We start from the raw sequence: 15,633 nt of genomic DNA on the forward strand, positions 1-15,633 counted from the left end.
CTCACTCACTCCAACCAAAATTGACCTCACTCAACCTATTTATTTCTTTGTTAACTCCTCCAAATCCAAGAATATATATGTTCCTTTCCCTTTCAAAACTTTATTCAATTCAATTATTCTTTCATTACTTGTATTAAATAAATACAACTTTGCCGGTGCCTGTACCTATCGTTAATTACTATATCCATGGACTATGTAATGTAGGGTTTACGTGGATGGAAACTTCACTAACTCACTTTATGTCTTTTTGCTTTAGAGTTTATCTACTCATTTTTCTAGTTTCGTATGGTTTGTTTTGACCTCAGCACTTGTTAATTTCAATATTTGTAGCAACACCCTATATTAAGAAATGAGTATTTAATCTAATTTAGGTTAATCAAGTTGATAAGATTTAAACTCATCCTAAATTTCTTTTGACCCAATTCATTCAAATTTTATTCAAACTAGGTAGAAACGGGTTTGAATAAAACATATATTTAATTCTTTAAAAAAATTAATTTAGTGATAAAAATATGTTAAATTTTAAATTTTAAAACTAATTTCTATAAATAGTTATAATTTGGTTAGAGCTTTAAATAATAGTGAATGATTGTTTTACTAATCTGATATTTATTATTTCGTTATAGAACAAGAATTAATTGGAGAATGGTAATTGCGATGTGTAACGGCGGATTTGAATTTTTGGTGCGGTAAAGGAGTGGTTGACCTGCAAGATTAACAAGTCAGTATGTGAATGAGGTTTGAATTTGAAATTGTTGTGGAGAATGGTGTGCTTTCTATTTATATAGGAACGCGATTTTAACCACTTGCTATTTGTAAAGCGTGAAATATGGGGAGCCGTTGGATGTTCCCTTGTCTTGGATCTCCTACGCTATTCCTAAGGTAGTACGCTTACGCTACAAATGGTTTGGACGAACTATTGCTTTCTCTAGACCAGACCTACTAGCTTTTCTGTTTGGTCCAGAACAGTTGCCCCAAAACTTTTGTCTTTGCTTAGCAATGCAACGGTTGTTGTCGTATTCGTTCTTTTGTGTTGGCCATATCCGACTTTAATGGAAAACCAATAGGTGATGTTGATGCTCTCAATCTTCCTGACTCGTTAGTGGATCAAGTATGCTCTTGGCGAGGGGCGTAGTAAGGAAAGGATAAAGCTCTGGCTTCTACGCAGGCTACCTTATCTAGTACGAAGGCGTCCCTTTCTACTGCTCAAGAAGACGATGAAAACATGCATCTTGAGAATGCCTCCTTGGATCAGACATTAGAGCATATAGAGCATTTTCACCCTCCGTTGCGCATTTTGAGGGAGAAAGTATGGTCAGACCATATGCTTAAAGATGGAAAGATCGTCTCACTTAGGGATTATTTGTTCCTATGTCCTTTTTTTTGTAATGTAATACCCTACACTATGAAGCGTGAGTAAAATGAAATTGACGTGGTGATATTGCTTTTACCCTGCACTAAGATGAATGAATTAGAGGATTGAGAGAAATGAAAATGAGTTACTTATTGTTGTCTATGTATTTTTTACCATGTACATATGACCCGAGAAGGTGACGGGATGATATAACAACTTATGGAAAGATTCTGGGTGGAATAGTGACCAGAGTCTATGGTGAGGGAATCTTCATTTGTTAAGGGGGTCACAAAAACAATTAAAGGAGGAGAAATCAAATGTTGCTACATTGGCAAGGGGGTATGATATATTTGACCTTATATATTAAAACAAACTCCAACATCTTATGCCACCTAGTCTTATTTTTGCCACATCATTAAAAATTTATGCCATGTCAAATATGAAGTGTGGCACCACTAAAAACTCATCTTCACTTTTTAAAAATGTTTATTTCTCTATTAGAGATCATGGGTTCAACACCCGATAACTACAAAAATCTATTAATTTAACAACTAATTACTAATAAATTTAATATAAAATAATTTTATAAACTTTAAAAAATAGTTATATTTTTCTTGCAATCTTTTCTTCTTTTTCATCATTATTAATATATTCTTGAAAGATAAATTAATTCTATCAGTTTACTTAATATAGGGCAAATATCTAAGTCAATATAATACAAGTTTTGTTTAATAAAAACAATACAATTAACTACCTACAAAAACTTAGTTGATAGATGACAAAAAATAAAATATCAACCTTAAAAGATTTACATTAAAATTTTACATTCGAACTACTCAGGTTCTATGTAACCAATCATCACCATCAAAATTAAGATAAACCTCTCTACTTTATAAAGTATACATTTTTAATTTTGCATTTTATTCCTTAAATCATTAAGTTATATCATTAAACTTTATTAAGATGACGTGAATAACCTTATTGAAATAGACGATCTTTTATCTTTTAATATTTGGTGAATTCATCTCTCATCCGTAAAATGATGAAGATTTAACTTTTTAAAATGTATTGGAGTAAAAAAAAAAGAAAAGAAAATATAAAACAAAATTATTGAATAAAACTATTCTCTCTTTTTTATTCTCATCATCTTATCATCTCAATTACAATTCTTATTATACTAAATAAATTTAGGGTAAATAGCTTTTTCGCCCCCTACGATATAGGCGATATTTGAAAAAACCCCGTTAAAAAAAAGTTGCATAGATTACCCTAACATTTGAAGATTCTCTCATTTTTTTTACCTTCATCAAGCAAAAAAACTGACGTGGCAGGTATTTTTTATGTTGTATTTTTACTAATGATGTGGATGGTCCATGTGACTTATTATTTTATTTATTTGTTAATTTTAATGTCACGTAGGCATAGCATTTTATATTATATTTTTGGTTGATATGTGAAAACATGTTAAATTGAATCTTCAGCGCCCTACACTAGCTGCTTCTATTTGTTACAAAAACAAAGAATAATATGTTGTGAAATTAATGCCAAAAACAAAGTATAATATGTTTCTTTACTTTCTCCTTGAAACAAAATTAGAAATGTTACAGAATAACAAATGACATCTCTCACCTTAATTAGGATTTGCAGTGTACAATGTTGAGAGATTAGTATGCTATTTATAAGAAAACTAACACACTAAATTAATGGGATTTTTATATAGGCTCATTACACAAGTTAACTTAGATTATGTTTGCGAGTTTGTAGGGTAGGGGAGGGGAGAGAAAGGCTTTCGAAAAGGAAATTTTAAAAAAATATAGAAAAATATTTGACATTTTTTGAAAAAATAATTTTGTTTAAAATGATAAAAGAGTCATAATCATTACTAAATTTTTAATTTTCAGAATAGTATAACAACCTAAAAGATATTTGAAAAATTTATGCAAGTCCTCCAAAACTCTTCTTCCATACAATTTTTGAGTTCTCCATTTTATGGAGTTTTTGGTGTTATAAATAAAATCAAACCTCCAAAACCCTCCTATCCAAAATCTTTTTATTCTTTTCACCTCATTATTCCAATTTTTCAAAGTCCTCCCCTCCCTTCCCCTCCAAACTCACAAAATGAGCCTTAGAGAACAAGATAACTTAAACAATTAGGCTTAACAAACAGGCTCAATTCGACATGCTAACAATCCTAGCACTTCGACTACTGCATACTTGAGCATACTTCGACTACAGCATTGCAGAGCTTCGACTACAACATGTGAACAGACTTCAACGACATGTTAAGATCTTGTCGAATTGTCGAACCAAAAACCTACCATTCGATCATACTAAAGTTCGATTCAGTATCTCATACAATATTACTTAAAAAAAACGTCAATATCTCACGCATCGTGCGGGTCTCAATCTAATTGTTTTTAATATCTAAACTTGGTAATTCATAAGTTCTCCGGCTAATAATACTAAGGGTAGCATATAATTTGAAAATTGTTCCTAATAATTATGTGAACTAAAATTGATAGAAAAATTCAGAGATGAAGAGGATTAGCATTCTTCAAATCTCTTATTTCATCCTCACTTGGTAAAATCGCGGTCCAACTAATATATATGCATCTAGAATTACGATAAGTTAACAAATCACACTAAAATAATGTCTTAGCTCAAGATTCTTTTCTCTAACACAACACTTTAATGTTGTAGATAGGAATGCACAAACTTTTCACTTGATTTTCAAAGTTAGGATGATCAACTCAAGAGCCTAGAAACATGAAGTAATTTTTTTGGAGATCAACTGTGCTATTTGGATGAGGTCAAAGCCACAATGCACTATGATCCAAGCTGGAGAGGGGGAAGGTGGATAATCGAGCTAGATGAGAAATTTGTTTCCAAGAAAATTTGCAAAAACATGAGACTCTCATCTAATAATCTAGATGATTGTTCAGTCTGGCCTTAGATATAGTGTAGTTTAATAAGTTAATGAATCATTATAGTCTATTAACTGATGTAAACCAAATTGTTGGGCTATGGTACTTATTATCTGAGTCTCGCCTAGTCTCTCAAACTATAAAATATATAGTATGCTAACTTGCAATATACAACTTGAATAACAGTTAAACTCTTTAAGGATAAAGAATAGAGTTTATGGGCTATGCCCTCTCTCTTTGTACCAAATATGATGATTACTGATGATATATATGTTAAATATCAAATAAATTATAAATAAAACATACACTAATACTGTGAATCCCTTCCCAGGTCAGCATTTACAGAATGAAAAACAATAAAACGAATGTTTTCTTGTTACATTATAAAACAGACTCACTATTCTATAGCAATTGAGAACTTGATATAACTTATATCATTTGATAAGATTACAACTTCATTTTAGAACAAGATCAAATCAGACATTTTAGACACTCTTGTGAAGCAAAATATTTGACGAAATTTACCGCCTAAATTACACAGATGGGAAGTATTTGTTTAGATTGAAAGGCAGTGAATAAAACTCTTCACTTCTTGTGTCTGTTTTAAAGGACCTGTACTTATCCCACCAATGCTTTCCTCTATCTTTCCGAATAGCAGATTCCTTCTTATGCAGTGTGTTATCAAGGAAATATGCCACGACTCCAGCTACAAATGCTTTTGATTGGAATGGCACATTTACCATATCATTGAACTGCACACAGATACATCAAAATGTTAGTGTAACCAAGGTGTACATAAAAAGTGCATGACAGGAATATAAAAATAGAGCCATACCCATCTTGCTCCAGTGTGAACTGGACCAAACCCGTTAATTGCTGTGTACTCGTTAAAGTACTGTGGGATAGACAAGCCCAGGAAGATAGAGAAGCCTAATACAAACTTTGTTCTAAAACTATTGAGGTTGCAGAATTGAAGAAAACTTAGACCTCCCGAACCTACAAATGAAAGTTAAAGTATGGTTATTGTAAGCATCAAAGTAACTGAAAAGCCTGAATGTTAAACTTAACTAACCACGTATAGCATAAGTGCTTATCATATGCGTAGTAAATTATTTCTATCATAAGAGAAATTAAATCAAACTAAGTCCTTCTCATAAGCTACTCATAAGCTATTCTAGAGAGCTAATGAACATGTCATAAGTTGTTTTCATAAGTTGTTCCAAACATTATCACAAAAGTTAAGATCAATAGATATGCTCAAATAAATCAACACACGCAGACTTAATATCTTAAATCAGACATACCAACATAAGCAAAGAACAAGCAGTATAGTGCAGCAACAATGGAAGGGGGGATGGAAGCGAATACTGCTCCAAATTTCCCTACAGAGCAAAGAAAAAATAGTAAGTGTTGAAGGAAAGAAATATACTAAGTTAAGGAAAAGCAAATACTCGGGTTTAAAACATTGCACTTAGATTTTCATCTTACCTAGAATTGAAAAGAAAATCATAAACCCGGCGGATATTTGCACCACTCTTCGACTACCAACACGTGTTAAAGCCAAAAGACCGGCATTTTCTCTATAAGAAAAGAAAAACAGACACAATTCTCTCATCAACATGGCTGCTTTCCTCTTAATTAATGTGGGGGTGAACAAACAGAATGGTTAGGTTCTTACACAGATACAGAAGATCCAATCCCGGTTCCAAACAAACCCGATAACAGAATGCCAACACCCTGAAGAGCGGATACAAAATGTACAATTATCAGTGTTGACTACGAAGTACTATTGTTTATAAATGCATTTGAATTGATTTGTGGATATCTGAATGTAAGAGTATCATACCTGCCAACCAATACCCCGACTAAGAATTGATGGTGGTAATGGTGTTGCACTAGCGAACCGATAAACAGCAATAAAAGCTCCACTGGACTGTTTGTAACAAATCAAACACGAATGTAAAATTTAACTCTGATGAGGCAGAATTATTCAATGAAAATGCAACTAAGAAAACAAAATACAGCCTTTCCTCTCTTCACTGCAAACACCAGAGTACTTCTAAAACTTTACAGGATAACCTGAATTTAGCCCTAGCTGATTTTTCTAAACAGCAGAAAATAATCAACCATGATAGGTATCAAATTTGTAAAATTTATTTTCAAAAGAGAAATAAACTAAGGCTAAAGGGGGCTTACTTTGATCTTATTTATCAAAAGTATTTGATTGCAGTATATGCAAAAATAAAATTAAGCTGAATAGAAAAATGATCACACGGGCACATTAGTGACCGTATTTTTGCTAGAATACAAATAAAGGAATTACCTCTACTAGAACAACAAAGGATGCCATCATCATGGCAAAGGCTTCGCCTGCATCAAATGAAGGTGCACCCCATTGAAATGGATATGGAACTCGAATCCTGCAAACCCGATATCCCAGTGAATAAGAAGCTAATATCTCAAGGATGCAATTAAATTTTGATTTAAAAATATCAATTTAGCTATGTACATGCTCTAATGTTCAAAAAATTGACCTGTATAGAAAAGAGAAAAAGGTTCAAGCTAGATATATGTGACACTAAGGAATACCAACACTTTCTTAATACAAGTCTGAGTTGTCAATTGCAAATAACATGAAATTGCTCGTTGAGATTCTGCACTGCTATAGCAGCTATGTGACAGCACTGGTAGCCATCTCAAGGATTGAGCATGATAGTGGTCTGTTCAAATTCTGATGTGCTATAGTGCCACTATTTAACAACACTGATACACACTCTTTATGATTAGTTCATTTTTTACAAGTTAACACACTTACCTCGTAAATTAACCATTTTCTATAAAAAAATGGACTGATTATGAAAAAATGTCTTTTAAAAGTGTTACTAGCATTTCTCATGTGACAATCATTTACTATCTCATAATTCCTAATGTGTCACTCAATCAACACACTTGAAACATTCTTTCATTTCATCCATCCTACGTGGATCTTATGGTTTATCTCCCATCACAATGCATGACGGACTCAAGATATTCAAAAATGAGTGTTGCCACATTGCATGTTCTCTTATTCTCACCTCCACAATGCATCATTGATAATATCTAAATGGAATTCATAACAATGAATCCCCGATAACATCCTTTGGCAAAAGGTGCAATTTTGAAGTTTTATGAAGTAATCGGATAAATAAAAAATTTTAAAAACTCAAATGATATAATGTTAAAGACTTATAGTAGTACACCACAACTTAAGGACATTGGAGAATTGTCATCAAATAATCTGTTGCAAAAGAAGAAAACCCTGTAGAGTATAAAGTCAAGAGAATTCAGAATTCCTCAACTCACCATGGAGCAGCATCTATTAGGCCTGAACGATCAGTGCGGCAGGTTATCTGTGTTTTATGTTTAGCATGGTTATATGCCCCTCCAACAGTCAGAATATACGCATATAACCACACAATTGCAACTGTGAATAAAACAGAAAAACGGTCGAAAACGTGTTTTCCTGAATGGAGCACGTGGGGTACAAACTGCATGACAATCAATAACTGTTGTTAGCAAATTCAGATCCACATAAACCATCAAGCCCAAAAGATAAAGAAATATGAACAGAGACCAAGATGCTGAATTGAACATAGATATTATTTGTCCAACACTTCAAAAAACTGTACCTGTGAAACAAATACTAGCAATATAAGCTCTGGCAATCCAATCTCTACACATTGAGCAACCTATAACCAAACCAGGCATCAATGTCAAGTCAATTTTTTATCAATTAACAATGCACATGGACAATTAATTTAAATATATAATATAAGGCTTACCCCGGGAAAGCCCAACTCATACAACCCAAAACCAACAAGAGATACCAAAGGAACGGCTGAAAGTGGACTTAAGAACCTGAAGAAAGAAGTTGAGTTTGCATCATTTAGAAATTTTACGATCTATCCCATGAACATAAAAATGTTAATTTAATTTTCTCAGTTACTGAAGATTAGATAGTTAATACAAATTCCATATCACATATCACTCAAGCATGTCATCAAAATATGAAATTCGATCATCAGGGTAGTTGAGATTAAACTGACAATGTGCCTAAGTTGCATGGGTAGGAATATGGTACTGAGAACAGGTACAAGATACGTAAGCTTTAAGAAAAATCAAGGCACGGGTACATTAAAAATATACAATGGAATGTCTTTTGTAAGTATTATATTTAACAAACAAAAATACAAGAAAGAGTGTTTCATAAGTAAAATACTCATGCTTCAGATGTGCATAAGCAGCAGCACCATAAATCAAGCTTATACTTCACTTCGGACATTTTCAATCCACATATGAAAACCATGCAAATATAACAAAGTCACTTATTAAGACTAAGAGCTTGAGACCAACCTTGCAACATTACGCCAAAGACCACTAAATCCAAGTACTATTTGAAGAGTTGAAGCAACAATAAGAGCACCTTGGATTGCCCGCATTATCTTCTTGAATTTCTGAATAGAGGAAAATAAGAAAAAAATTGGGGAAGAAAGTGAGCAAACACTGTACTCTGCTAGTTAGATTAAATTTATGCTCTTTTTTGGATTATTTTTTCTTCATTTCTTTTTTAACACTGTCTCATGATCCCAATGTCCAGGCATGCCACAAGCCCACAAGGAATTGAACCAATATCTTTGAGTTTAAGACGTGCCAATTTTACTGATTAACCAAACTTCCATTCATAAATACATTTACACTCTTATTGTTTTCGAATTCCATTAGATTAAAACACTGCATTGTTACCAGTTTTCTGATTATAACGTAGAATAATTTCCTTAAAAAATTAAAGAAGTCTCTATTCAGGTTATGGCTGATTTCATTTCAATACAAGAAAGTAACCCAGCAAGCATATAACACTTCAACTGCGCACAATTAATAGCAAGAATTGTTCTCAAGCAAAACCTCTATAGGATCTGGCTCATCATTGAATCGCCCAGCGAGAATGATTGAGATTGTTGTTGGAACAAACGTGTAAGACCCTCCAATTACAGCTGGCAATCGGCTACCAAACAGAGTTTGCACTAATGTGTTAATTCCAGCCACAAAGAGTAGTGTTTGGATAACTTTAGCCTTCTCCTCCTACAAAAAAAAAAAGAAATAGACTTCTAATTATTTTCTCCGAATCATCAAAAGAATTGTTTCACTTAATTTTTGAATGCTTACATTGCCACCTCCCATCTGAGGAACAAGAGAAGTAGGAATCAACACAGTTGTACCCAGCATCACAAGATAATGTTGGAAACCAAGAAGTATAGCCTCAGCTGCATCAGAATGCACCCAAATTTCACATCAAATTTAGTAAGGTAAAGAAAAGCAAATGTATCAATCATATCATCAACAACCTAAAGTCCACTGAATAAAAGTGATGGCCCTTAAAGTTCAAAATGTAAATTTATTTAGCATGATAACATAATATGATATTGAATTCATCCACAAAATAGAATTATAATTACTTAAAAATGGTTATTTCTTTATTTAAATAGAATATTATCTCCTCATAAACTCATCAAGGTATCTAAAAGGAAAGAATTTACAAAAAAGAAACTTTAAACACTTGGATAAAAAGTTAGCATGCACAAACAAATAAAATATAACCATCACAAAAAAAAGCTTTAAAATATTCCATATCTATAAGCTAAGAATCAGGTTCAAAAGGAATAAAAAAAAGAGAATGCAGCAACTCACGCCAAGGAGGAGGACTTGTTATGCAGTAAGAAACATTCGGTAACTGATCTTTCGGTGGATGAGGCTGTGGCTCATCCGCTTTCGGCGCCGGAGCTCCACCACCGCCACCTCCTGCCATAACTTCCTAACTTCCACACACAAACTCCACAATTAACTGTAAAAATCAATTAATCAAACTCAAATCCAACACCAACCACAAACAAAGAAAAAAAAGAAGATAACAAACAATGATAGAGTATAGTAACTATGAAAGAGAGTGAGAGTTTGTTTAGGTTATGAAAAGTACTAAGAGTAATATTTACAATAATTGCAAAGTTTAACAGAGAGAGAAGAAAAGAAAAAGTACCTTTTAACGACGTTTGTTTCAGCTAGTAAAATCAATGAACTGTATAAAGTCAGAAATAAAAAATAAAAAGTTTTGAGTGAAAGACAACTCAGAATGTGTGAACTGTGAAGTAAGTAAAGAAGACTTGAAATGAAAACAAAGAGTGTGAAGAATGCTATAAAATGATAAACCAGTACACAGAATGAGCTAAATGTTCTTTCTTTCACTCTCTCTCCTCCTAATAATAATTTATTTTCTCTCTCTTGCTGAATGCAACTACTCGAGTTATTATATTAGGAAACCTATCCTTTTACGTTTATTTTCAATTATTCATCTATTAAAATAAAATTCGTCTATATCCATTCTAAATTAAAGTAACTTTTAACTGCAATTAGTGTTACATTTATGTCTTATTAGCGCTAATTAAGTTTGAGACAAAATTTTAATATTATTTGTGATATTTTATTTTATTTTAATTATTTTGATGTTGTTATTTGTTTGGTTTTGGAAGTGGCAATAGAAGGAGAGAAAGCAAGGGTCGTGGATGAGTCATGACGGTGATGGTTGTTGGATATGTTAATTTGTATTGTAGTTATACACCGACAGTGAATGATACATTAGGTTAAATTAATTAATACAGTCAAATGTGAAAGAAGGGGTATGGAATGGAAACCAGCTTCGCCAAAGCTAAGCTAGGTTTATAGAGCCTTGTGACATGTCTAAACGGTACCGTGTAAAATTTTCTTACACTTTAATAGTCTCTCAAATTGTTAGTTGGTTGGTAATTCAAGTGCAAGGCTGTTAGTTGTAATTTGGTATTGAAATTAGTTGATGTGTAACTAATTTGTGAGTTGGTTTTGTTAACTAATTAATAGTTTGTTAGTTAGAAATTGTTCTAGTAAATACATCAACACAATGTGAATAAAATCATCAAATTTTATAGGGTTAAATATGTTTTTTATCCTTATAAAATTATTAAATTTTGTTTCTGGTCCCTATAAAAAATGATACGTTTTAGTCCTCACAAAATTATTATGCAGTAGTTTTAGTCTCTGTTGTTAAACTAATGTGTATTTTTGAATGATTATTTTGCAGACATGTTTAGAAATTAGAATGTTATAAAAAGTTTCTTGTAAATAAAGAAATTCAAAATTTGATTTCTAAGTCGAAATTCTTATTATTTTTATCATTATCTTTTAAAATTTTAAAAATTCATATTTAATTATTATCATTTTAATAAATTCTAAAATTTGGTAAATAAATATTTTACAGTATTCTAAACATATATGAAAAATTTATTGAAAAATTTAAAAGTAAAAAGGCAATTAAACAATTTTTAAAATTTAAAAAAAAAAACAAGGACTAAAACTACTTGTACACAAATTTTGTAGGGACCAAAATATCTTATTATTTTAATAAGAACTAAAAATAAAATTTGAGATATTTATAAGGATAAAAAACATATTTAGCTCAATTGCATATCATTCAATTACTCTAAATTATTTAGTGTATTGCACATGTAAGCGACATAAAGTGCTTTAACAAATTGACAATAGTGGATCTTTGGTTCCGTTCGATATTGGGAGAGTGAAAATCAAGAGTGATTGTAGTGAACATAAGCTCGAAGGGAATTTTTTCCGCCCAATTACCAAAGTTTGATAGTGAAATTTGAAAAACGGGGAATCTACATATAGGAGCATTGTTTAGTTTTCTAGATGTGTTGGAGATCATCAACAATGGTTATTCCACATTAGTTAAGGTGTAACGGATGAATAAAAGGTTGAATTCATGGAGAATAAGAGGAAAGATATCAAAGTTTTGTTCCTCATTAATCAATGTATGGATGATGCTAATTTTGAAAAATTGTTGCTACCACAAGCTCAAAACAGTCTTGGTATATATTGGTAAAGAATCGTGATCGAGGTGATGAAGTGAAGAAGGTGAGGCTTCAATCCTTTGTAAAGAAATACGAGATTATGCAACTAGAAGAACATGAAAAGGTAACAGTTTTTTGTAATGATTAGAAGCATTACAACCTAGATGGTAAAGAATTGTGAAGTTCTCTCGTATCAGAAAATTTGTAAGAAAATCATGTGTTTCTTACATAGCCAGTTTGATTATATTGTGTTTTTTATTGAGAAATCCAATGACATTTTTTCCATGAGCATGGACAAATAGAAGGACACGTTTGATTAGTCGAAGGCATTACTAAGATGGTGATCAAAAGAAATTATGCCAAATCAATTATCACATAAAATGTACTTTTTGTTCCATGAATGAACAGTAATCTTCCAAATATTTGACAACTTTTTGAAAAGAGCTTCCAAGTAATCATGAAGGATAATTTTTTAAAAAATTATATGATGCCAATCGCAAATTGATTTTGAAATCTCTATTGTCAAAAAATACAACATTTTAAATCAGTTCACATGTTCGAAAAATTGTCAACTCACCGATGAATGTTGGTTCTGGCACTCAAGACTTGGTCATTTGAATTCTATAAGTCTTATTTTGAGCCAGTCAGAAGGCTCAAAAGCTATGACCCATAGAGCACACTGATCAATCGAGTTACCTACAAAGTAGGGACGGTATCCTAGTCTAGAGTGTAGGTGATATGAGCCAAGGTTCTATCAGATGAATCCCCGCATTCCACGCCTGAAGATTAGCAATTTGTTATAATCGACTTGCTATATAAGACTGAAACACACCACTTTTTCAAGTACAACTTAAATTCAAACTTCATTCATTCGTCTTACTGTCATACTGACTTGGACGATATAGTGCTAACTTTGAAGGTCATCCCCTCTTTCACCGACAAGGAGATCAAGTCCACAATTGTCATCTGCAATTTGATCACTAATCAATTATGGTTTCCTCACTAAACAGTGGCACCATATTTGATAAATGATATCTGATTCCCATGTTTTCCATGTTTGAACACTCATCTCTCGATTTATTGAACCATATTTTCTACAACCTAGAGATTCAGACCTTCTGAATCTGAATTGAAGATCTCTGATTTTCGATCTTCTCTAATCCTAGATCAACACCGATTCTAAAATCTCCATTTAGATCTTCCAACAATTGGTCCAATTTTATTTCTAAAAGCTAATCGAGCCAAATCAAATCGCACATTTTTCCTCTTGCGGTTCAGATGATTTTTTTTCCATGTATATTTTAAATATGTATCAACAAAACCAATGCAGTATAAAAAATCAAAAGTTGAGGGAAATGAAGCCGGACCCTAAATATCCGTATGCATAACATCAAAAGGGGCTCTATACGCCATTTAAGAAATAGGGGCATGGATCCTATGAGACTTGCCCACATAACATGACTTGCACAACAAAGTGTTTGATTTATTTGAAATTGAAATGTTACAATGTTTGAGAGCCAACTTGATGGATGGGAAATTTGCATGACCAAATATAATGCTACAAGAAGCTAGGGCTAGGTTTATTTACATCAGAAATAATTGAACAAGAAATGGACTTAACACTTTTACATAGGGAAAATGAACTTTGATGATGTATCGATGACATCCTTGAAGGCTCCATAACCAAATGTGAAAAGCAATACAATCCACTTGAATCAAGAAAGCCTTCAAGTAGAGTAAGCTTAGAAAACTGTGATTTGATAAAGCATTTGTCAGCATTGAACTCAAAAATAACTTTGTTATCTTTTGAGAATTTGGAGACTGATAATAGATTTCTAGCAATGCAAGGCACATGAAGAAAGTCATTAAGAGCGAGTGTGTATGAAGGACTAAATTGTGAATAAACATAAGATGGACATACATAATTTATGGTTAGAGAATAACCATTAGCTACACATAACAAACAACCACATAAATAAGATTTCTTTGTATGCAAGTAAGAAGAATTAGGTGTGAGGTGATTTGAAACACCTAAATCAGCAAACCAAACATGTGTTTCAAGATCTATAAGCAATGAGTACTCATGAGCAATAGACATCATGGCCAATGCTTGAGGATCAAATGTAGATTCTTCAAGTATATCAGTAGAGGCATCAAAAAACTCTAAGCTTCGGCTTGTGCTAGTGTATGAGTGAAATGCTCATCAAACATATGCCAACAATCCACAACAACATGACCATATTTTCCACTAAATAGGCATGTAGGCATGTTTTCAAGTGAGAAGCGGCCTCTACCACGACATCTACCATGTTGCATTCATCCTCGACCTCGACTGCTAGCGGAATTGCCAAGCACATTACCTATTTGGTGATTTGCATTCGCTGCGTTTGCTTAAACATATAACACATCCAATTACTGGCGAAACTTATCAAGTTGAGCCTCTTGAACATAAAGGAGAACTCCCACGTCATAGAGATATTGTCATATTGAGGCCTAGTAGTGTCATACATTTGCATAAGAAATGGATTATATTCCTCAAGGAGTCCATCAAGAATATAGTCAATTTGATCTTTTTCAAAAACAATATCATCAACTGCAAGCAATGGATTTACGATAGCTTTAACGCGAAGAACATATTGTGTAATAGAACTATTACCTTTCTTAATGGATTTGAGTTCAACACGAAGTTTATGAATGTGTGCTTTCATGTGTGCGTTAAAATACTTGTGTATTTTATCCCAAACTTCGAATGCATGCTTACATGAGAGAACACGAGGTAGCACATATTTTAAGATGGTAGAGAAAAGCCATATGAAAATAGCTTGATCTTGCGCAATTCATTCTTCATACTCATTCAAAACTTTGCTTTTAGCTTGATCTTGTGCAGTCTTGAACTTTTGAGGGATATGAGGGTTCACGACTACTTTATGCACTCTTTGAGCGAGAATGACACCCTCAACTTGTTGATTCCACAATAAATAGTTGTTCTCTCACAACTTGATTGAGAGTTTAGGTCTGAAATGATGTGAAGAAGATGAATCTGGAGCATTTATCGCAAAGCTCTAGGAATTTTGGATCATGCTACCGATTGGTGCTGCTTGAGAAACTTGCGATGACTCAGTCATGGCAACTCAAGGAAGAAGATGTGGTTATGTAATTGAATTCAATTAGAATAGTTAGAGAGCAGAAAAGATCGGCTACGTGAATGCTAAAAATGTAGTTTTGAATCTCATACTTCATTCATTTAAATATTACAATACCATGACTCTTCTACTTATAGAGATACATGAACGATTATTCAGCTATACTACACACTTACATATATGATAATACATAATTACATACACGTTGATATATTCCATGCACATGTAGTCCTAGTATGGTGCCTTTGTTTCTATCAGAAATTTCTCTTCTAATACATTAAGGGTCT

At 32.7% G+C, this 15,633-nt stretch overlaps 1 protein-coding gene across 2 annotated transcripts; it reads right to left on the bottom strand.

Annotated features, from left to right (window-relative positions):
- Window positions 1-4,581: 4,581 nt before the first annotated feature.
- LOC131635933 (nucleobase-ascorbate transporter 6-like) lies at window positions 4,582-10,569 on the bottom strand. Of its 2 annotated transcripts, none has more exons than XM_058906575.1 (15): window positions 10,349-10,569; window positions 10,003-10,130; window positions 9,481-9,578; window positions 9,220-9,396; window positions 8,671-8,771; window positions 8,100-8,175; window positions 7,947-8,006; window positions 7,621-7,805; window positions 6,602-6,698; window positions 6,125-6,211; window positions 5,957-6,015; window positions 5,767-5,858; window positions 5,583-5,660; window positions 5,114-5,274; window positions 4,582-5,030 (listed from the first exon to the last, which is right to left on the bottom strand). In XM_058906575.1, the coding sequence occupies exons 2-15, from the start codon at window positions 10,118-10,120 to the stop codon at window positions 4,812-4,814; spliced, it is 1,608 nt and encodes a 535-aa protein (XP_058762558.1). In that variant the 5' UTR covers window positions 10,121-10,130; window positions 10,349-10,569; the 3' UTR covers window positions 4,582-4,811. The 2 variants fall into 2 exon arrangements, with proteins under 2 accessions (XP_058762558.1, XP_058762554.1); XM_058906571.1 differs by having other exon boundaries at window positions 10,003-10,156.
- Between the last annotated feature and the right edge of the window lie 5,064 nt (window positions 10,570-15,633).

This window comes from Vicia villosa, linkage group LG1 (assembly GCF_029867415.1).
Source record: "Vicia villosa cultivar HV-30 ecotype Madison, WI linkage group LG1, Vvil1.0, whole genome shotgun sequence".
Lineage (NCBI taxonomy): Eukaryota > Viridiplantae > Streptophyta > Magnoliopsida > Fabales > Fabaceae > Vicia > Vicia villosa.

Bases quoted from the DNA above. Each gene is read 5' to 3' on its own strand.
- LOC131635933 (XM_058906575.1), bottom strand. From the start codon at position 10,120: ATGGCAGGAGGTGGCGGTGGTGGAGCTCCGGCGCCGAAAGCGGATGAG. The intron at 8,007-8,099 runs GTAAGCCTTATA...GTTTGGTTATAG, and splicing joins ATGAGTTGGGCTTTCCCGGG to GTTGCTCAATGTGTAGAGAT. The intron at 5,031-5,113 runs GTATGGCTCTAT...ATCTGTGTGCAG, and splicing joins TTCACACTGGAGCAAGATGG to TTCAATGATATGGTAAATGT.